Source organism: Lissotriton vulgaris, chromosome 6 (genome assembly GCF_964263255.1).
Source record: "Lissotriton vulgaris chromosome 6, aLisVul1.2, whole genome shotgun sequence".
In the NCBI taxonomy this organism is placed as follows: Eukaryota; Metazoa; Chordata; class Amphibia; order Caudata; family Salamandridae; genus Lissotriton; species Lissotriton vulgaris.
The window spans coordinates 650,440,970-650,463,255 of NC_141694.1; the positions used below are offsets into that span (position 1 = coordinate 650,440,970).

The 22,286-nt window shown below is 50.7% G+C and overlaps 1 protein-coding gene across 1 annotated transcript in view; it reads left to right on the plus strand.

Moving 5' to 3' along the window:
* Window positions 1-22,286, plus strand: part of MDN1 (midasin AAA ATPase 1) — a 2,142,100-nt gene that overhangs the window by 1,937,331 nt on the left and 182,483 nt on the right. The window contains exons 91-92 of the mRNA XM_086926648.1: window positions 1,536-1,637; window positions 1,825-2,023. Coding sequence (XP_086782774.1) covers window positions 1,536-1,637; window positions 1,825-2,023 — 301 coding nt within the window. The remainder of the gene's footprint in view (window positions 1-1,535; window positions 1,638-1,824; window positions 2,024-22,286) is intronic.

The following is a 22,286-nucleotide window of genomic DNA, read 5'->3' on the forward strand; positions in this document are numbered from 1 at the left end:
TTACCTGTTCCATCTATACCAATGCAATTTAGCGTATTCTTCCATCCGCATTCACCTGTCCGCAATGGCCGCATACCTCCAGAATAGGCGGCACCTATCACTTTTCAAGGTTCCTGCTATTAAGGCTTTTCTGGAAGGGCTCAAAAGGGTCATTCCACCACGGACGCCACCAGCTCCAGAATGGAACCTCAATGTGGTTCTTACAAGGCTGATGGGTCCTCCTTTTGAGCCACTGCACTCTTGTGAGCTTCAGTTTCTAACTTGGAAGGTTGCTTTCTTGGTAGCAATTACATCGCTACGGAGGGTTAGTGAGTTGCAGGCACTCACCATCCAAGAGCCTTTTTTCCAAGTCCATGCCAACAGGGTGGTGCTCCGCACTAACCCTAAATTTTTGCCTAAGGTGGTATCTCAATTCCACTTAAACCAGACAATCGAGTTGCCAGTGTTTTTTCAAAACCCCGAGTCACTGGCGGAGCGGATGCTCCACACTCTTGACGTTAAAAGAGCCTTAATGTACTACGTTGACAGGACAAAGGATTTTCGAAAGACCAAGCAACTTTTCGTTGCTTTTGCCTCACACCACAAGGGTAACGCTATTTCCAAAGCTGGTATTGCTAGGTGGATCGTGAAATGCATTCAGATCTGTTACGCTAAAGCTAAACGAACTCTCACAATTCCACCAAGAGCCCACTCCACCAGAAAGTTGGGGGCCTCTATGGCCTTCCTTGGGAACATTCCTTTGGAAGATATTTGTAGGGCAGCCACATGGTCTACCACACATACTTTTACTAAACATTACTGCGTAGACGTACACTCCAAACAGCAGGCAGCTGTTGGGCAGGCTGTTCTCAAGACACTTTTTCAAACTGCTGCAGCTGGCACGGGCGGCCGCCAATGAGGGGAGCACTGCTATGTATTCTATGCACAGATATGAATTCAGCAGCCCACATGCCACGAACTGCAAATGCTACTTACCAGTATGCATCTGTTCTTGGCATGTAGGGCTGCTGACATTCATATCGCCCGCCCTCCTCCCCGGCGCCTGTAGCAGCTGCAGTATTTCTTATATACGCGCATAGCATGGTCATCACTCACATAGTTCACTCCATCTCTGCCAATGGCTAAAAACAATCTGGGGATGGAGGCGATGCCCATGCGCACTGTAGTCCAGGGGAGGAGCCACCTATCTCGTGATACTTCGAAGACTCTTCCAGGACAACAATGTGCAATCATCCGGACCCAACACTAGGCGGCGATCTATGCACAGATATGAATGTCAGCAGCCGTACATGCCAAGAACAGATGCATACTGGTAAGTAGCATTTGCATTAAGGCGTATGTCCACCAGAAAGATTTGTGGGTTACAAGACCTTTGTCTATGAATTCCTTTCTCTAAATCAGGTTATTTATTATAGTGTTATGTTACTAATGCAATATATCGTTTATTTTGTGTTTTCTGGTGTGGTTTTCATGGTATTCTATGTTTTTATTTAGCCAAGAGCTGTTTGACGAGCACTTTGTCCATCTTCTCATAGGAGCATGGGTGCGGAGCTGCAGATGCTAGTCAGTCCGAAGGCCATGAATCCAAGTTAATGGCACGATTAGCTTCCCAGAAACAAAGCACAAGACCAACCCAGGTAAAAAAATAAATCCATATCTTATGTATAAAATCACAAATAAGTCTCTACACTCTGGATAGTTTACCTCCTCCATCTTCAGTACACAAATCTATTCACAATAATTTGCAGCTATGGTAAAACTATAATAGCAAGTGTAGTTTCTCCCAATGATGCTACTAATTTCTCTATTCCCATAAATTATCAGAGCTTCAAAAGGAAACTTGGCGAGGCAGATAACGAGCGTTCCTTGGGCAATCATAGTGAACGTTTACAGAAGAGGCTGAGGATGGTAAAATCCAGTGGTGAGGAAAAGGAGTCTACCACACCGGAGACAAAAGTTGAAGACGCTGATGCCTATGAACATATGAAAGAAGGCACTGAATCCTATGATGCTCAGACCTACGGTAGGCAATGCTTCATATCCCTATAAAGACCATTGTGTCCTCTTACTTATGTACTTTTGTGAGTCCTGATACTGGCTGTTAGATCCCTTAACATCTGAAAAGCCTGTGAAGAATTGGATGTCAGTATGGAAGCAGCAGGGGGGACAGGCAAAAACCTTCTGTCCTCCTAGAGTTATGCATGTGTGAATCACTCAACACCCAGAGCCAAATTAGTCAGTTTCTTATGGACATTATCTTACAAGAAAGTTTCTGCCCCAAAAATGATACCACGCTCCCAATAACTAATAACACATTCTTATCAGCAAGATGTGGTTGCAGATCTACATTAGATCTCAAAGACTGTTTAAGTGAGTGTATTATCAGAAAAATTGACAACAAAATATTTACCTTTCAGTCACCTCCTTGTATTAGCTTGTTGTCGCAACAAAAGACAGATTTAGAAGATTTACATCTAGGCAACTAAACCAAGTATAATTCAGAAATTCCTGTTCGAGGCATATGAGCTGCAGATTGTACACTTTGCATAGATCACCTTCTGGTGTTGGGCTCGGAACGGTATCGATCGACGACGCATTCGATGTCGAGAGAAGAACATTTCTTCTATGGTCCGGCCCCATCATTTGAACCCGAGTACCAGGAGATGGAGGGCGAGGCGAATTAGAAGGGTTCTGAGGACCCTCTGGCACGGGAGTGCCTGTCTTTTCAGGACTGGGCAGGTGGGCAGGTGAGCTAGGGGAGGCCAGTGATTTGGACACTTCGCCCGACACTGGATTTGTCTCACCTCCTACCATGGCTATGGAGGAGGGGGCTGCCTATAGGGTGGTGTTGACGAGGGCGGCCAAGGCCTTGGCTTTTGAGCTCCCCGTCGCGGCCGTGAGGACTAACCTCCTCACTGAGGTCCTAAAACCGCAGGCAAGCTCTTCGGAGCCTCTACTGCCAGTTAATGAGGCCTTAACTGACGATCTTTTGGGCACTTGGTCCAGTCCCGCTACAGGTCCCCCTGTAGATAGAACCATGGCCTGATGCCACCGCCCGGCCCCGGGCGACCCTAGCTTCCTGTCCACCCAGCCCACCCCCGAGAGCCTGGTCATCCAGGCCTCTAACTCCCAGACCGCATTCCCGACAGCTCCTCCTGATCGGGAATCCAAAAGGTACGAACACTATGGTAAAAGGATGTTCTCCTCACTAAGTTTGGGGTTGCAGTCAGTCAACACTGTGTGCCTTTTGGGCCTTCATACCCACTCTCTGTGGGACATGGTCGCGGACGTGCTGCCATAATGCCCGGAGAAGGCCCAGGCTAAACTCACCCAAGCCCTTGCAGAGGGTCGAGATGCAGCACGGTATTCCATCCGATGTGGGCTGGATACAACGGACTCGCAGGGCAGGGCGATTGCAACGACGGTGGCGGTTCGCCACCACGCCTGGCTGAGGTCCGCCAACTTTTCGGCTGATGTCCAGAACACCCTTATGAGATGCCGTTTGATGGCCGTCGCCTCTTTGACGACAAGGCAGACAGTGCACTTGAGCACTTTAAGGACTCCAGGGCTATGGCCAAGTCCTTGAGCCTGTCGGCCCGCGCCAGCAAACTGCTGCCTTTCGCTTCTTTCGTGGCCAAGGAAGAGGCGCCTCCACATGTCCTGCCAGCCAAGGGCCGCAGACTAACATCCGGCACGGTGGCGGACGTGGTAACCGCCGTAGCGGTGCCCGTGTACAACGGCGAGGCCAGTCCACATCCACCCCGCAGCATCCGCCTCAAAGCCCTCCTAGTCAGAGCTTTCAGGCCCATTTAACACCTGTGGGGGGCAGGGTTCGCCATCATCTCCTCCACTGGCGCACCATCACATCAGTCAGGTGGGTGCTGCAAATCGTCCAAAGGGGCTACCCCCTTACCTTCGAGGCGACCCCTCCAGCCGTGCCACCGCAGTACCACCGTGTGTCGGGGATCACTTGAAACTTCAGCGAGAGGAAGTTACGGCCCTCTCTGCCAAGGAGGCCAGAAGTAGGGTGTGGTTGTTACTCACGCTACTTTATTGTTCCCAAGAATGGTATAGGGGGCCTACGCCCTATCTTGGACCTGCAGAACGTCAACAGCTTCCCCTGGAGGGAGAAGTTCAAGATGCTGACTCTGGCTCAGGTCTTAGCTGCCCTGGACCCGGGAGACTGGATGGTAGCGTTGGACTTGCAGGACGCTTATTTTCACATCCACGTCCTGCCGGCCCACCGGCGTTACCTGCGGTTCACTGTAGGCCACAAGCACTTTCAGTTTACTATGTTCCCCTTCGGCCTTACCTGCGCCCCACGGGGGTTCACAAAAGTGATGACGGTGGTCGCAGCTCATCGACGACTGGCTGTTGAAGGTGGGCTCGCCCCAGACAGTCGTCGGCCACCTCCAAACTACGGCCGACCTCCTGCACCTGCTTGGGTTCTCTATCAATATGCTGAAGTCGGACCTGTGTCCCTCTCAGAAGCTCCTCTTCATCGGAGCGGTTCTAGACTCTGCGCAGTTTCGGGTTTATCCTCCCGAACAGCGGGTTCGGGATATTCAGGCTCTGATTCCGATCTTTCAACCTTCATCCAGAGTCTCGGTCAGGTTGACGCTGCGTTTTCTGGAGCTGATGGCCTCCTGCATCCTTCTGGTGCATCACGCCAGGTGGCGGATGAGGGCTCTGCAGTGGGACCTGAAGTTTCAGTGGGCCCAGCATCAGGGCAACTTGTCCGACCACATCTTGATCTCGTAGGGCACTGCAAGACAGTTGCAGTGGTGGCTCGCGGACCGAAATTGGGTCGGCGGCAGATCCCTCTCCATACCCCAACCAGACCACGTAGTTGTGACCGATACGTCTCTCCTGGGATGGGGATGCCACATCGGAGAGGCGGAGATCAGAGGCCTCTGGTCTCCGGTAGAGTCCCAGCTCCACATCAACCTTCTGGAGCTGTGGGCGATCCCACTTGCACTGAAAGCATTCCTCCCCTCTGTCCGGGCGGGTGTAGTGCAGGTGTTCACCGACAACACCACCGCCATGTGGTACTCCAACAAACAGGGCAGGTTAGGCTCGTGGACCCTTTGCCGGGAGGCTCTGCGCCTCTGGCAGTGGCTGGAACATGAGGACCTGACCCTGGTGGTTCAACACCTGGCAGGTTCTCTGAACGTCAGGGTGGACGAACTCCGCCGTCTGTGCATAATGGATCACGAATGGCGTCTGAATTCGGACGTGGCGCAAGTTCTCTTTCAGCAGTGGGGAGAGCCTTGGTTTGATCTATTCGCCACAGAAGAGAACGCGCAATGTCATCAGTTCTGCGCGTTGGAGTTCCCAAGGCGGCACTCGCTCTGAGACGCTTATCGTCGCGAGTGGAGTTGCGGTCTGTTGTACGCCTTTCTGGCTACACCACTGCTGCCCAGAGTGCTGAAGAAGATAAGACGTGACCGGGCCCAAGTCATCCTTGTGGCTCCGGACTGGGCACGAAGATACTGGTATCCCGAGCTACTCAGCATGTCAGTGTAGGAAGGTGGACATCCGACTATGGTTACCCCCAACTTTTTGTCTAGTGTTTAGCTGGTTTTCGACTTAGTTGACCAGGGCCCTGCTATTCAGGACCCCAGGCCTTCTGCTCTCTCTGTTAAAATGGACTCCATGTACTCTAGGTACATACCAATTGGAACCTGGATCACCTTGTGAGCCCCTGTACAGTGTACCCTAGGTACCCAGGGCATAGGTGCATTCAAGGCCTACCAGGGGCTGCAGCACGTATTGTGCCACCCCTAGCCTGGCCTTACTATTTGACTCAACTGGCTGATCACTCAGCTGGGGCAGGTGGTGTAATCACCCTTTGCTTTAGATATAGTATCCCTATATCTAACCCCAAAAGGGACACATATACTCCTATAAGTCACTCCTATGGCAGGCTTTATCAATCCTGAAGGCAGAGTTCTTGGAATTATGTGAGATGGTGCTCTAGCATGAGCTGAGCCTGTCTGCAGCATTCGGAACCATGTCCTTATAGCTGTGCCATGATAACGCTATACCATATACTCTTAAGTGCATTATAATCCTCGTGGTTATTGCTAATTTTGACATAGCATTATCAAAACATGTCGTGTAAGATGTCATACGTTTTTGAATACTACCCCCTCGCCAGTTCTGGCGACGGGGGTAGCATTCCACCCTTCTAGTGGGATGAGACATGTATGTAACTTGAACCCCGGTTAAAGTTAACCCGAGCCTCAGCATCACAAAATGGATGCTGCTGCCACAGACACAAGTCTGACCTCCTGCTGCTGGGAGTCCTTCCAGCAACAGAGGCCTGGACAAAGGATTTCCTGCCTGGGGAGGTGCTAGCACCACCCCAGACAGGACTTTGTGTATCCAGATAGGCAGGGCTGAAAGGAATGAGACATGCCTGGGGCACACAAGGTGTCCCTGTGCATACCCCGGTTCAAAGTTGCTGGGGCACTCCAGCCCCAGCTCTGGCACGAAACCAGACAAAGGATAGGGGGTGTAACCACCCCCCTTCCTGGTCCCACCCATGGGAGGGACCTAGTCACTAGTACAGCCCCCTTTAGCAGAATAAAGGTAGGTGCTGGTCCCATTCCAAAAGGGATTATCCTGAATTGAAACTACAAAGAAGAAATTCTGGACTTCGACGTTCTGCTCCACAGAAGACTGAAGAAGTCTCCCTTGTGGCCAAGGAGTGACCACCCTGCATCTGCAGGCACCATCAAGCGTCCTAGCGGTTCACTTTGTCTTCCTTCCTGGTGGAACCAGACTTCAGAGCCCGACGAGACCCGGACTTCCAGACCTCTCCGACCTAAACTTACATCTGCAGCACAGCTGAGATCCGTGGGTGCGACGAGACACGTGGGACCGGCCATCTTGAAGAAACTGCACTTCGCTTCCAGCACAACCTCTGAGGCACCCTTGAGAAAGTGCTTTGGGGATTGAGAAGCCCCAGCCCCGAGCAGCTCCTGCACCAAAATCCAGCCCTCCAGCATCCACGAGATCTGCGTGTGGCCCTTTTGCTTTATTGCTGCTCGACGCGTTGTCTGGTAACTTGCCGGCTGGCTAGTGGCCTCCTAGACGACGATCCTTGAAATCTACACCGCTGGTCTGGTTGCTCCAGACTGGCCCTTGCTTCCTTCCAAAAGAGAAGCACCCCGGACCCTCCTGGTCCGCACCAGACGCCATCTTCACTCACCGCATGGGTTGCCTTTGCCAAGGCCTGTTGACTCCGATCCCGGAACAGACACCGCCGTCAGCGAGAGCATGCGTGGGACAGTTCTTGCCTCCATCCTGGTCATTGAAGACACCTCCTGGTTCACGTGGCTGCAGAGTCAAGCGTCACCTCTTCACCTGATCGCGACAACATCATCTGGTTCCTTCCTGGTTCCACTCCGGTCACTGGCTAGTGACTGTGAACATTGTCCCCTCTGCTTTCAGGTCTCCATCTTCCTTGATCCACCCTTGGAGCACTCCGGACATCTTCCTCCTGGTCGCCTGCAGCATCTTTCTCCAAGGCTCCATTGACTTCAAAGCGGAAACCCGACACACTTTCACACCTATGCACCCGCAGCCCGTGGGTGAGGTAACGAGAGAATTTCGGTGCTCATAGGTAGATTGACTCTCCTAGTGTCCGGGTATCCTGTAGTTTCAGTCTCAACCAGTGGGAACTGTCTGTTCGAGGCATGTGGGCTGCTGAATTCATATCTGTGCATAGATCGCCGCCTAGTGTTGGGTCCGGATGATTGCACATTGTTGTCCTGGAAGAGTCTTCGAAGTATCACGAGATAGGTGGCTCCTCCTCCGGACTACAGTGCGCAAGGGCATCCTCTCCATCCTCAGATTGTTTTTTTCCGCCATTGGGTTCGGATGTACTTTCGTTACTCGGAGTTCGGAAATATATTTATAACTTTCTAAAGGCCTTCGGGTCGTCGGTATTGTATCTTCGATCGGTACCTACAACTTATTCCTGTTCTTTCTACTCAGGACGTCGAAACGGGCCGCGTGGCCTTCTCGACACCAGGGCCAATCGTCGATGGAACGAAGTCCTTTCAAGCGATGCCCCAACTGGAACTCTAAATACCCACACATTGATAAACACCCAGTCTGTAATAAGTGTTTATCTCCTGAACACAACGAAGCAGACTGCTTAGCTTGTGCTCAATTTAGGTAAAAAAAGACTCTTTGAATTCGACGTGCGGCGAGGCAGACGATGCAGAAGTCAGCGCCTGAGCCAGAGAACATCTTTGAAGATGACGAAGAAATCGTCGAGCCGGGAGACTCGGATCAGCAGTCGGAGCATGCCTCTGAACACGACTTCAACTACTACGTCGATGACGAAAAAGACATCATCGAGGTAGGGGACGACGATCCAGGCATAGGAGCCATCGAGGACGACTCCGGCGAGGACACTAGGCCGCTCGTGAGTACGGAGCCCAATATATTCGCAGGTTCAGATCCAGAGGCTCAGGACGATGCATCGCCGGAAGGGCTTAGCCAAGATTAGAACAACGATTCTATAGCCCCGAAGCTGACCAAGCAAAAACAGGTTGTCGACCCGTTGAGGTCGCTGGCAAAGGTTGTCGAGGCCAGAGCCACTACTCCCCCGTCCGTGATTAAGCGGAAGGCCGTCTACCCGACAACATAGACGTCGACACCTGCCAACACAAAGAAAGGACTCGAACGGACAACGGTTATCGATCCCAAGTTACGCGTCGGACAACCGAAGCAAGTGCACACAAAGACACTTAAGCCAAAATCGAGACTCGAGCCAAAGAGCTCCGTCGAACCGAGGGACCAAAGCATCGCTCCGAAGTAGACACCGGGCCACAGGATGGTTATCGAACAACCAAAAACAGTCGGATCGATAACCACGGCTCCAAAAAAGATCTTACAGGCTACTAAAACGGCCCAACAACCAAAACCTCTCGGACCGATAAAATTCGGACTGCCTCCGCATATCAAGCCAAGGGTGGTCGAAAAAGATAGCGGATTCGAACTGACCCAGCCAAAAAGGCTGAGATTGGGGGAAAGAGCTACAGTAGCAGAGGAACAGGATCCCTCCGCTGAAGAACAGTCTAACCCCGACACTGGGAAGGTTACCCCGTTAAAAAGGAAGATCAGACCTGAAATTACCGTTGAGTCCTACAAAATACCTCTAAAGAGGAAAAGAGACACTTCAACATCTCCAGTTCTCTTTGAGACTATCACACCATATTTGCAGGAAACCTATATGTACTCGCCCACACGCACAGATGACTATGGGGAGTATGAGGACAATGACCAATACAATTATCCAACGGATAATGGCCAGAACACACAAACTCAGCCATGGACTGACCCTGTAGATCCTGGAGATTCTCAGACAATTCCTGACAATACTGCATACCCTGTTAAAACATCGCCTACAGAGGACACAGCTGCCTTCAACGCACAAATAGAAAGGGCAACATATAATCACCATGTGGAGATGCATGCACATCCCATTGATGAAGACTTCCTCTTTGACACTTTCAGCACCTCTGAGAAAAACATCAAAATATTGCCAATGCTAAAAGGGGTGCTTAAACATGCAGGGGACATATTTAAAGACACAACCAGGGCGAGGGTCATTAAACCTAGGATAGAGAGTGGCCCTATTAGCCAGGTATGACAGAGTGCACTATGACACACTGGAGCAAATCTTCCAACATCTACCAGACCTTTATGAGGAACAGGCAGAATTCCTGATACAAGAGGGAAAGCTCATTTCTAACGCATCCATCAAATGTGCCTTAGATGCAGCTGACACAGCAGCCAGGGCTATCAACACCAGCGTCATGCTCAGACGACATGCGTGGCTACGCATCTCTGGGGTTTAAAAATGAAGTTCAAACCACTTTACATAAACAACTAGTTAACCCTGACTTTTTATTTGGTCCTGATGTGGACACCATACTGGACAAAATGAAAAAGGACACCAAGACAGCCAAGTCTATGGGTGCCCTGCAGTCACAGCAATATAGAGGCGGTTCCTTTCGTTGCTCCGGCAACAGAGGAGCTGTTAGAGGAGCCTCAACACAGCAAACCTCTTACAATAAAGGCAACACGCAAAACACCTACAACAAGAACAGTAGAGGTGGATACCGTGGCAATAGCACCAAGGGTAGAGGACGAGGAAATAACAGCTCCAGATCCTCCACCAACATATAACACCGGTCGGGGGAAGACTACAGCAGTTCTTGCCAGTCTTGTAGTGTAGTTCCTATTTTCCCAATAGGCCCTGCGCATTGGAATAACATAAACAGTAGTATCGACGTAGAAGTGCGGATCTTCCAGGCCTCCACTGACTATGCTAAACTTAATTGGGTTTGTTACCAACTAGCTCAGAGGTCACTGGAAACTTTCTTGACTGAATAGGAAGTGATCAGCTTCCCTGGTACAGACAAGAAGGGATTCAGTTTTCCAACAACCGTGCAACATGACAACTTTTCTCCTCAGATCAAGAGTCAATCTCTAGGGTCGTGTGAACAATAGACAGTTATTTTACTCAGTCAGTGGTTGAGCAGTTTACTTTCACAATATGTAGAGAATAGAGAGACGGGCGTTGTCAATAAAGGGTAACATTTATTGAACAGTCTTTCTTCTCGTACAAGAGAAATGAATTGCCACAATTGCAAGACTTGTTATTATAAAAAGTACGTACAGTAAGATAAGTATTGCGAAATAGTACTGTAAAAGCATTGATATGGTTTCTTAGCCATACAGTGGTTAAAATGAATATAACATATATACATTCATATATACATTAGGCTAAAATACTCAACTGGTGCTTCTAACTACGCCTACCCCAGTGTACCTGACCTAAGCCTAATACTTGGGAGGGGAGTAAGTAAGTAGCTTTAAGTTAAGTTGGGTTTGCCAAGGTTTGCTTCAAGAATTCTCTCTAAGGGTTTAGTCAACCCCATACCTCTGGAATAGAATGATGGAGGTCTGGTATCTCCTTCATGGGGTCGATATCCCAGTCACCCGCAAGGGTAGACTAGAAACGCCGTAGCTGGATTTCTCTGCAGGAGAAAAGACAGCGTCTCTCTCAGCACGTCGAGGAGGAGGAGGAGGGGCAGCGTCCGCGGGCAGCTTGCATCTGCTTGGCTCTTGCAGGGGGACGGCTGTTCAGCTCCTAAGTTCACCACACCATCGTTCGCTAGTTAGCAGCGATAGCAGTAGCGATAGCAGCTATGGTATCATCAGCATAACAGCAGCTTCTTCAGCAGCGATGGCTTTGAGGCAGCTAGCAGCATCAGCGAAAACAACAGCGTTTGCTTAAGGCAACGTTGGTAATATTTATATCTGAAAGGTGCCTTGTTTGACGTACGTTTTTGGACTTAAGACGTCAATAAAGATGTCACTAGGAAGTGATCGTCTATCAGTGCTCATTAGAGTTCTATTACTAATCAAAACACAGCAAGCGGGGATTTCCAGGTTGCTGAGTTTTTATCTTGTTGAAGAACTCAGAGTGTTAATCTAGGAATCATAGATAGTAACTTCTGCTATGTCATTGCACTAATTGGTTGCAAAGGAAGTGACAGAGAAGCGATTCTGAAATGTGGCTCTGTTCGTGTGAGGCCAGAGACGAGTTTCTGAATATTGCACTTGAACGGTTATGCCAATATAGGGAATAAATGGATTTATAGCCGTATAGGGGCATAAGGTCACAGTATCGATCAGGGTCCTAGATTAGAACGCGACAGTCTGGGAAACCATAGCTACATACAGGTGGGTGAGGCAAATTATACAGCATGGATATTGCCTAGAGTTAATGTCCACACCGCCCAACATACCCCCAAGACAACGTCCTATGTCCGCAGAGCACCTACACTTATTGCAGCAGGAAGTCATCAGCATGCTACAAAAAGGGGCCATAGAACTAGTACCCTTAGAACACCAAGGTACAGGGGTGTACTCTCTGTACTTTCTAATCCCCAAAAAGGACGGTGTAGGAGAGTAGGGTCTGCAATCCTATGGTCACCCCCGATTTTTGCTTTTTGCTTCACTGGTTTACGACTTTCCCTGGCTGTGGGCCTGCTAATCAGACCCACAGCCTAGTTGGTCTCTCTCTAAATCGACAACCATGTACCTTAGGTGCATTTACCAATTGGTACTGGGCCACCTTATCAGTCCCTATACAGCATACCTTAGGTATCCAGGGCATAGGTGTACCCAGGGCCTACCAGGGGCTGAAGCATGAATTATGCCACCCCTGGCCGGCCATCTAAACAGACACAACTGGCTGCACGACAGCTGGGGCAAGGTGGTGTAATCACCCTTTGCTTTAGATATAGTATCCCTATATCTAACCCTAAAAGTGGACACATTTATTCCTATCAGTCACTCCTATGGCAGGCCTTATCAATCCTGAAGGCAGAGTGCTTGGAATTATGTGAGATGGTGCTCTGGCATGGGGAAAAGCCCGTTTGCAGCTTGAGGAACCAAGTCCTAATAGCTGTTCCATGATAACGCTATACCATATACTCTTAAGTGCATTATGAACCTCGCGGTCAAATGCTAACTTTGGTATAGCATTATCAAAACATGTCGAGTAAGGTGTCATACGAATTGGAATACTACCCCCTCGCCAATTCTGGCGACGGGGGTAGCCTTGCACCCTTCTAGAGGGACACGACATGTATGTAACTGTGAACTGCGGTTAAAGTTAACTCGAGCCTCCGCATCACAAAATGGATGCTGCCACCACAGACACAAGTCTGACCTCCTGCTGCTGGGAGTCCTTCCAGCGAGGGAGGCTCGGACAAAGGGTTTCCTGCCTTGGGAGGTGCTAGCACCACCCCAGACAGGATTTTGTGTATAAGGTAGGACAGGGCTGAAAGGAATGAGACATGCCTGGGGCACACAAGGTGTCCCTGTGCATACACCGGTCCAAACCAGTTTCTGGGGCACTCTAGCCCCAGAGCTGGTGCAAGACCGGACAAAGGAAAGGGGGTGTAACCACCCCCCTTCCTGGTCCCACCCAGAGGAGGGACCTAGTCGTAGTGCAGCCCCCTTTAGCTGAATAAAGGTAGGAGCTGGTCCCATTCCAGATTAGATTAATCTTGACAACTTCCACGAAGAACTCTTGACCTTCGCCCTCCTGAATATCAGAAGACTGAAGAATCTCCCCTATGGTCAGGGAGTGACCATCCTGCTTCGCAGGCACCATCAAGCTCCTGTGCGGTTTGCTGCAAGTCTTTCCTTCCTAGAACCCGACGACCCAGCTCGACGAGACCCGGACCTCCAGACTCCTCTGACCTCTACCCACACCCACATCCACAGCACAGCTGGGACCCGTGGGTGCGACGAGCAACTTGGAGACGGCCATCTTAAAGAAACCTGCACAGCGCTTCCAGCATGACCGCCGAGGGATCCTCGAGTGAGTGCACTGGGGTCTGAGAAGCCCCACACCGACGCAGCTCCTGCATCAAAGACCAGCATCCACGTGATCTGCGTGGGGCCCTTTTGCCTGGTTGCTGCTTTTCTTGTTGTCTGGTCACTTGCGGGCTGGCTCGTGACCTCTGAGACGACGACCCGAAGATTTCAACACTGCTAGTCTGGTCCCCCAGACTGGCCCTTGCTTCCTTGTAAAAGAGAAGCACCCCGGACCCTCCTGGTCCGCACCAGACGCCATCTTTGTTCCACCGCGTGGCTTGCACTTGCCAAGGCCTGTTGACCAGATCGACGATACAACACCGCCATCAGCAGCAGACTACGTGGGACAGCTCGTGCCTCCAGCCTGGTCGTGAAGAACAGCTCCTGGTCCACGCAGCTACAGAGATAAGCGACACTTCTCCCACCTGAACGCGGCGACAGCATCTGGTTCCCTCCTGGTTCCAGCACCGTCACCTGCTAGTGACCGAGACTCTGTCCCATTCCCTTTCAGGACTTCTCCTTCCTAGTTCCATCCTTGGAACCACCGGACTCCTCCATCTGGCTGCCTGCCAGCAACTACTTGTTTCAGGCATCATCGGGATCAACGCAGCAAACCCGACACCACTTCAGCCCTATGCACCCGCAGCCTGTGGGTTAGGTAACTAAAGCTTCTAGGTGCTGAAGTCAGTGTTCACTATCCTAGTGTCCAGGTCCACTATTGTTTTTCCCTCCATCCAGCCGGGTTCGTCCGGAATCCGTGACTTTGTAAACTGTAGCATCCAAAGACGTTGGTACGCATCCCGCGTGAGAGTTTCCACTCTGCACGTGAGTCCCGTGGGCCTTCTGCTCCTTACTTACCTAGTTTGTAGCGTAGTCCCAGTGATCCTCCAGCCTCTGGATCTCCTTACAATACTTTCTTTCCTCGCATTCCATTGTTTTGAGTATATGTTTTGTCGTGCCCCTAAGGCACACCTGTAAATATTGTGCTAACTCGTATTTCTTTCTTAGTATTGTCATGTGCTTAGCCCTCTGATCTCATAAAGAGTTCAGAGGTGTATTTTAGTTAATAAATATCTGTTTATTTTCATAACAACCTGTGTGGTGTCCTTTTATGTGGTATTCAAGGGGTTATATGTGGTAAAACAGCTGGCTTCACATGCCAAAAGAGTTTAGCCTAAAGACTACTTTTGTCCATGCTACCATTAGGATAGCTGGTCTATAAGGTTGACTTGCAACCAATCACCATAAGGGTTGTTTGGACTGATACAAGGTGATCACTAGAACTAATGAGCATTATATATCAGGCCAACTTCTCACAGACGGGTCCCTCAGACCAATTTTAGACCTCAGGCCCCTAAACCAATACATCTTATCAGAGCATTTCCACATGATCACTCTACAGCAGGTGTTGCCACTGTTGCGTCAAGGAGACTTCCTCGCAACATTGGACCTCAAAGACGCATATTTCCATATACCTATACACCCGGCACACAGGAAATTTCTCAGGTTCACAATTCTAAACCAGCACTACCAATTCAAGGTCCTCCCTTTTGGGGTAACAGCCCCAAGGGTGTTCACCAAGTGCCTGGCAACAGTAGCTGCACACCTCAGAAGACAGCATATACATGTCTATCCATAGCTGGACGACTGGCTAATACAAGCACAGTCAGCCCAGCAGTGTGCCAGCCACATGTCGCGCACTATTCACCTCCTGCACGATCTAGGTTTCTCACTGAACTACAACAAATCCCATCTCCAGCCTGCCCACGTCCAGCAGTATCTGGGAGCATCAATAAGACACTCTGGCAGCAAAAGCACAACCGAATCCTGCCAGAATAAACAGCATCCAAACACTCATCCAGAAGTTCAGGCCGCAGTACTCACTCCCAGCCCGAGGCCATCATGCAACTGATTGACATGATGGCCTCGTGCATCTTCATAGTCCCTCATGCAAGACTTCACATGCGTCTGCTGCAAGAGTGCCAAGCAAGGCAGTGGAACCAGACTCAGGGACAATTAAACGACCTAGTGTTGGTGACCAGTCGTGCATACAACTCTATGCATTGGTGGAAACCACAAAACCTTTGCAAGGGACGACTGTTCCATTAGCCTGTACCACAAATTGTGCTAACAACGGACGCATCCCTGATAGGGTGGGGAGCCCATGTTCTCCACCACACAGTACAGGGCCTATGGACCACGCAGCAGAAAAAATTGCACATCAACCTGCTAGAGCTGATGGCAATTTTCATGGCAATGAAAGCTTTCAAAGTACATCTCTGCAACAAGACCGTGTTGTTCCGGACGGACAACATGACTCCAATGTACTACCTACAAAAACAGGGAGGAACACACTCTCCACAGATGTCGCATCTGGCACAAAAAGTGTGGAAGTGGGCCATCCAAAGAAACATTTTTCTCCTGGCGGAACAGTTCCCAGGCAAGGACAATCAGATAGCGGATCTGCCCAGCAGACACAGCCAGCAAGTGCACGAGTGGGAGATTCATCCCTCAGTGCTTCAACCATACTTCCAACTGTGGGGACAGCCAGAAATAGACCTGATAGCCACAAAAGAAAACGCAAAATGCCGGTCCTTCGCCGCAAGGTCCCCACACCCGCAGTCTCAGGGGAATGCGATATGGATGAACTGGTCAGGCAAATTTGCATACGCTTTTCCGCCAGCACCGTTGATACCGCTGGTGGCACGCAAGCTGCGCCAGCATTCCATGATGCTAATCCTAGTTGCTCCAACATGGGCGAGGCATCCGTGGTACACCACGTTCCTAGAACTTTCTGTGATGCCCCATCAAAGGCTACGTCTAACACCCAGCCTCTTAACGCAGAGCCATTGAGACATTCAACACCCAGATCCGCAGCAGCTGAACCTTGCAATCTGGCTCCTGAGGTCTTCGAGTTTGGCTACCTCAACTTACCTCCTGACTGCATGAACATTATCAAGGAGGCAAGAAAGCCTACAACAAGAGCTTGCTATGCGTCAAAGTGGAAACGTTTTGTCATTTATTGGAACAACAACGACATAAACCCACTGGACACGTCCATTCAAAATATCATATGCTATCTTTTGCACTTACACCGCTGCAATCTAGCCTATACGTCCATACGTATACACCTAGCAGCCATAGCTGCTTACCTTCAGAACAGACAGCATCTTTCGCTGTTCAGAGTGCCTGCAATTAAGGCGTTCATGGAGGGCCTCTGGAACCTAAACGTCGTTTTAACCAGACTAATGGGAACACCTTTTGAGCCATTGCACTCCTGTGAGATACAATTTTTAACATGGAAGGTGGCTTTTCTCGTAGCCATTACTTCGCTTAGAAGAGTTAGTGAGCTGCAAGCCCTAACTATTCAAGAGCCATTCATTCAAAATTCACGCAAATAGGGTCGCGCTTCGGACAAACCCTAAATTCATGCCCAAAGTGGTATCACAATTCCACATAAATCAAACAATAGAACTGCCAGTGTTCTTCCCAAATCCACAGTCAGTACCTGAAAGAGCCCTGCACACACTAGATGTTAAAAGAGCTCTGCTATATTACATAGACAGGACGAAAGATTTCAGGAAGACAAAGCAGTTGTTCGTTGCCTTTTCACCACAGCACAAAGGTAACCCTATTTCAAAAAATGGCTTAGCTAGATGGATAGTTAAGTGCATCCAAATATGTTACATTAAAGGGAAACGTACTTTAACAGTGCCTCCAAGAGCGCATTCCACACGCAAGATGGGAGCATGTATGGCTTTCCTAGAGAACATTCCTCTAGAGGAAATATGTAGAGCAGCCACATGGACAACCATACATACATTTACGAAACACTACTGCGTAGATGTACACTCAAAGCAGCAAGCAGCTGTAGGACAGGCTGTTCTCAAAACGCTTTTTCAGACTGCTATAGCTGGCACAGGCAACCACCGTAAAGGGAGAGACTGCTATACATTCTATGCACAGATATGAATTCAGCAGCCCACATGCCTCGAACGGAATATGCTACTTACCAGTATGCATCTGTTCTTGGCATGTAGGGCTGCTGACATTCATATCACCCAACCTCCTCCCCGGTGCCTGTTGCAGCTGTAGCATTCATTCTTACTCTTACTCTCTTGCATGGACTTCTCTTACTGTATCACACTCCATCTCTGCCACAACGGCGAAAAACAATCTGAGGATGGAGAGGATGCCCATGCGCACTGTAGTCCAGAGGAGGAGCCACCTATCTCGTGATACTTCGAAGACTCTTCCAGGACAACAATCTGCAATCATCCGGACCCAACAATAGGCGGCGATCTATGCACAGATATGAATGTCGGCATCCCTACATGCCAAGAACAGATGCATACTGGTAAGTAGCATATTCCTTACTTGCCTATTTCGTAATTTGTTCATGCCCATTGACTTTGCCTTGAAACCCGCGTGTGTGTAACACTGCACACGTGTTCCGTGGGCCTACTGCTCCTTACCCAAGGTTAGGGTAGTGTAGCCCCAGCGATTCTACAGCCTCTGGGCATCCTCATTTCTTCTATCGTTCTACTTAACCCATTTACTTAGTATATGGTTTGCTGTGGCCCTAGGGCACCATTGTAATTTGTGTGACTTATTGTATTTTTCTTATGAGTTTTGTTATGTGCTTAGCCCTCTGATCTCATAAAGAGTTCAGAGGTGTTTGTTAGTAATAAATATATTGTTTATTCTCATAACAACCTGTGTGGTGTCCTTTCATCTGGTATTCAAGGGGTTATATGTGGTAAAACAGCTGGCTTCACATGCCAAAAGAGTTTAGCCTAAGACTGCTTTGACCATGCTACCATTAGGATAGCTGGTCTATAAGGTTGACTTACAACCAATCACCACAAGGGTTGTTTGGACTGATACAAGGTGATCACTAGAACTAGTGAGCATCATATATCAGGCCAACTTCTCACAGTCAGTCGATCCCCCGATTCGTCTGCCTCTTCAGGAGGACCTTCTGTTGCAGCAGCAGGGGACGGTCCTACACCCGAACCTGTCCAGTCTCCACCTCCATGCGTGGAGATTGATTGGCGACAGTTGAGGCCATTTGACTTGCCTCCTGAAGTCTGCGATGTGATTCTGGCAAACAGGCGGTACCTCCACAAAATCGGTATACAAATTGGTGACATGATGCACAGCAAAGCCTGTGGATCCACTCTCTGCCCCCCTTTGTGAGGTTCTCCTCTTTCTTCTTTCTCTTGCCCAGCAGGGCTCTGCTCTGGGCACCATCAAGGGCTACCTTTCTGCCATTTCCATCTTCTTAAGGCTACCTGATCAGCCCTCTTTGTTCAAGTCCCCGGTTGAAAATAGGTTCTTGAAAGGCATCACTCATATGTTCCCCCCTGTTCCTTTTGTGATGCCTCAGTGGGACTTAAACCTTGTTCTGACTTATCTGAGCCATTTCATAACTGTCCTCTTCATCTTCTCACCCTTAAGACTGCATTCCTGGTTGCCATCACCTCTGCCAGGAGAGTGAGTGAGCTCCAGGCCCTTTCTTCACAACCTCCTTTCCTTTCTGTCCATCCGGACAAAGTTGTGTTGCGGACGTGACCCTCTTTCCTGCCCAAGGTAGTCACAGTCCTCCACATCGGGCAGTCCATCACCTTGCCCACCTTCTTTCCGCCTCCACATCCCTCGAAAGAGGAGGAGAGGCTCCACCGTCTGGACCCAAAACGTGCGCGCTCATACTATCTGGATCGCACACGCCAGTTCCGGGTGGATGACCAACTCTGTTTGTTACGTGGGTGCTAAGAAGGGACGGGCGATGCACAAACGGACCATTTCTCGATGGGTCGTCTTGTGCATCAAGGCTAGTTATTCACTGGCTAAAAAGGAGCCTCCTGTGGGTCTGCGTGCCCATTCAACTCTGGCCATGGCGGCTACTACTGCCCTGGGTCGGGGAGTCCCATTGCAGGACATCTGTCAGGCAGCTACGTGGGCCTCGCTGCACACGTTCGCTAGACACTACAGCCTGCACAGCCAAGTCCAGAGAGATACTTTTTCGGCCGTTAAGTTCTCCAGGACTTTCTGGTGTGATTATTGGTTCGCAGACCCACCACCGGGGTTGGTATTGCTGGGGTATCTATTCTAAGGTAAGGAATCTAATACTAACCTGTTTCTTTCAGATGCACAAGTTACTTACCTTCGGTATCAATATATCTGTAAGAAACAGTAGTTAGTATTAGATTCTTTACCGCCCCACCCATCCTCCCCGTTCTGCGAACCAATATCTAGGGTTATGGTCATCCCTTTGAGGGCCCTAGTTTCATGGCACCAGTGTTGGTTTTTATCATGGCTCTGCGTTTCTGGAAAAGCTGTGTATAAGAACTGACGTCAGCGCGCGAGATCGGCGTCGAAGTACTCCGGCGAAGGGCGGAGCTAGCTCGCAACCAAGATGGCTGCTTGAGCATAGAGCTCCCTCGTCTCCAAAACCATCCTGTAATTTATCCTCTAGATAGCGGAGTCATAAGTGCTCCATTTGATCGATATCGAGCTCCGGAGTTTGCCGAGCGGAGAACTGGAGATTTCCAAGCCCCCAATCCATCTGGAAGTGCTGCGGCAGCTCGGTGGGCCGGACCGCGGGCCGCTGTGAGGAGGAGCCTGCGGGTTTCTCTGTGAACGTTCACGGTGCCCGTGGGCGGCAGCGCGCCTCTGTCGAGGCCCGGGACGGCTGGAGAGTGACGGCGCAGATTTGCCACGGACGCATCGACAGGGCGCTCCCCAGGCTGTTGGAAGTGCCGGAGAATTGTTGGGAGCGAGGTGTGAGGAGCGGAGTCCCTGCCTGCGGCCCGCTGAAGTACGAGTGTGCCGGCTCCGATCGGGCATGCGGGTGGCGGCGCTGTACGCGGCCCAGTTGACCGGACTCACGCACAGGTGAGTGCGGTGTGAAGATCGAGAGATAACCAGCCCCCCTACCTGCCTGCAACTGCTGTGGTAGCTGATGGGATTCGAGCCACGGGCTGCAGTACGGCGGTGAATACCTTGGGCCGCGAGTTGTCTGTGTTCCCCTGGGGCGGCTGAACGCTCCCGCTGGCTGGAGAGTGGTGTAGCGCATGAGAGGCGGGTGAGTCGACCAGGCGCTTCCCAGGCTGCGAGCGACAGTGCGCTGAAGGGCAGAGAGGGGCGGCCACACGGGAGTGCCCGGCTCCGGTCGGGCCTGCGCAGCCGTGATCAACAGTGAAGCTGAGGTCCCCCTAATCGTAATAGGGGGCTACTAGGAAAAGCAACAACGCCTTCCATTTCCGCCTCGGGCCTTGTTTCCTTGGGAGGCTACAGCGCAGCTGTGACGAGTCTGATCGCCAGAGGGCCTTCGAGATACAGGGGGCACGTTTAGGCCTGGGCGCTCCATTGCCAAGGGCGCGGAGCAAATCTGACACCAAAGTCACATCAGCCGCCCTGAGGAGACGAGGAGGGCAGACTGTGGGCCCCCGGGGCGCTGATTGGGCCAGGACTGCAGAGGAAAGGCCGCATTCCCGCACCTATGCCCCTGTGCGGCTTGCAAAGATAGTCGCTGCGGTTGGCACTGCATGGTGCTGCTGCGTAGCTGCAGACTGAGTGGCTGCTGTGAAGCTGCCCCCCCTCCCTGTCCCCATGCACGAGGGGATCACAGGGACCCCCTGACTGAACATTGGTGTTGAAAGTTCACTTTATTGCCCGGCGGGCGCTACTACTTGGTGTGTGGAGAGCATAGTTGCTGGCGCAGAAGACCTCTGTGCCCTAGGTGTCTTTTTGCCTGGAGTGAGACGAGTAAAGTCGCGGTGATATGGGGCGCCCGGACAGAACCCAGCCCAAATTGAACTTTGACAACAAAAGGTCCAAGTCCAGCGATCCCTCAACGGGGCCAGAGAAAAGCGGAGCTGAATCGGCTGCGGAGAGGGACCCGACGGAACACGACATTCGCAGTATCTTGCTGGCTATGGAAAAGAACCTGCAGGGTGGGATCACCTCACTTGGCACGAAGATGGATGCCCTTACGTACCATTTGGACCGGATGGCGGAGCAGCTAGACAAACACGCTGAACTATTCGATATGTCCGAGCGCCATATAGGTGAAGTGGAAGAGGTGCAGACAACCCTGGACACAGAACATAAGCAGCTCGGCAGGGTGATACAAATACTGCAAGACAAGGCCGAAGATTTAGAGGCGCGGTCACGTAGGTGTAACATACGAATTACCGGCCTGCCGGAAAGTACTCAGACGGGAAACATGGAACTGTTTATCGAATCTGTTCTGAAAAAACTCCTAGGGGAGACTGCCTTCTCTGGGATGTTTGTCATTGAGAGAGCTCACCGTACACTGGGCCCGAAACCAAAGTCCCGGAATCCTCTGCGTCCTATTATAGCCAAACTTCTCTACTACAGAGACCGTGACACGGCACTCAGGTTGGCGAGAGAGAGACAACCGCTGACCTAAGAGGGGTCCACACACTCCCTCTTCTCGACTTTACAGCGAGGGTACAGGAGGCGAGACGGCAGTTCGTGCCGATGAAGCGTCAACTTCGTGACATGGGTGCGGACTACGTGATGCTATACCCATCCAAGCTCCGAGTCAATCGACAAGGGAAGTCCATGATCTTCACCGACCCGAAGGCTCTCCAGAAAGCCCTTAAGGAGTGGCGTAAGGATGCGACACACTCTTCGGAGAGTGGGCGCCCTGCTGACTCTGTAGACGGCTCCCTGGACTAGCAGGACTGAGGTGTTCAACCAAGACTTAAGGGAGAGCCGAACCAGTCCTACGATGCGGGACACTGGTGATGTATGACCCGGGGGATCCAATATTGGTATTGTTAGCCTAAACGGTGCCTGATGGTGGCCCTTTCCCCTTTGAGCCACACTATAGTTTG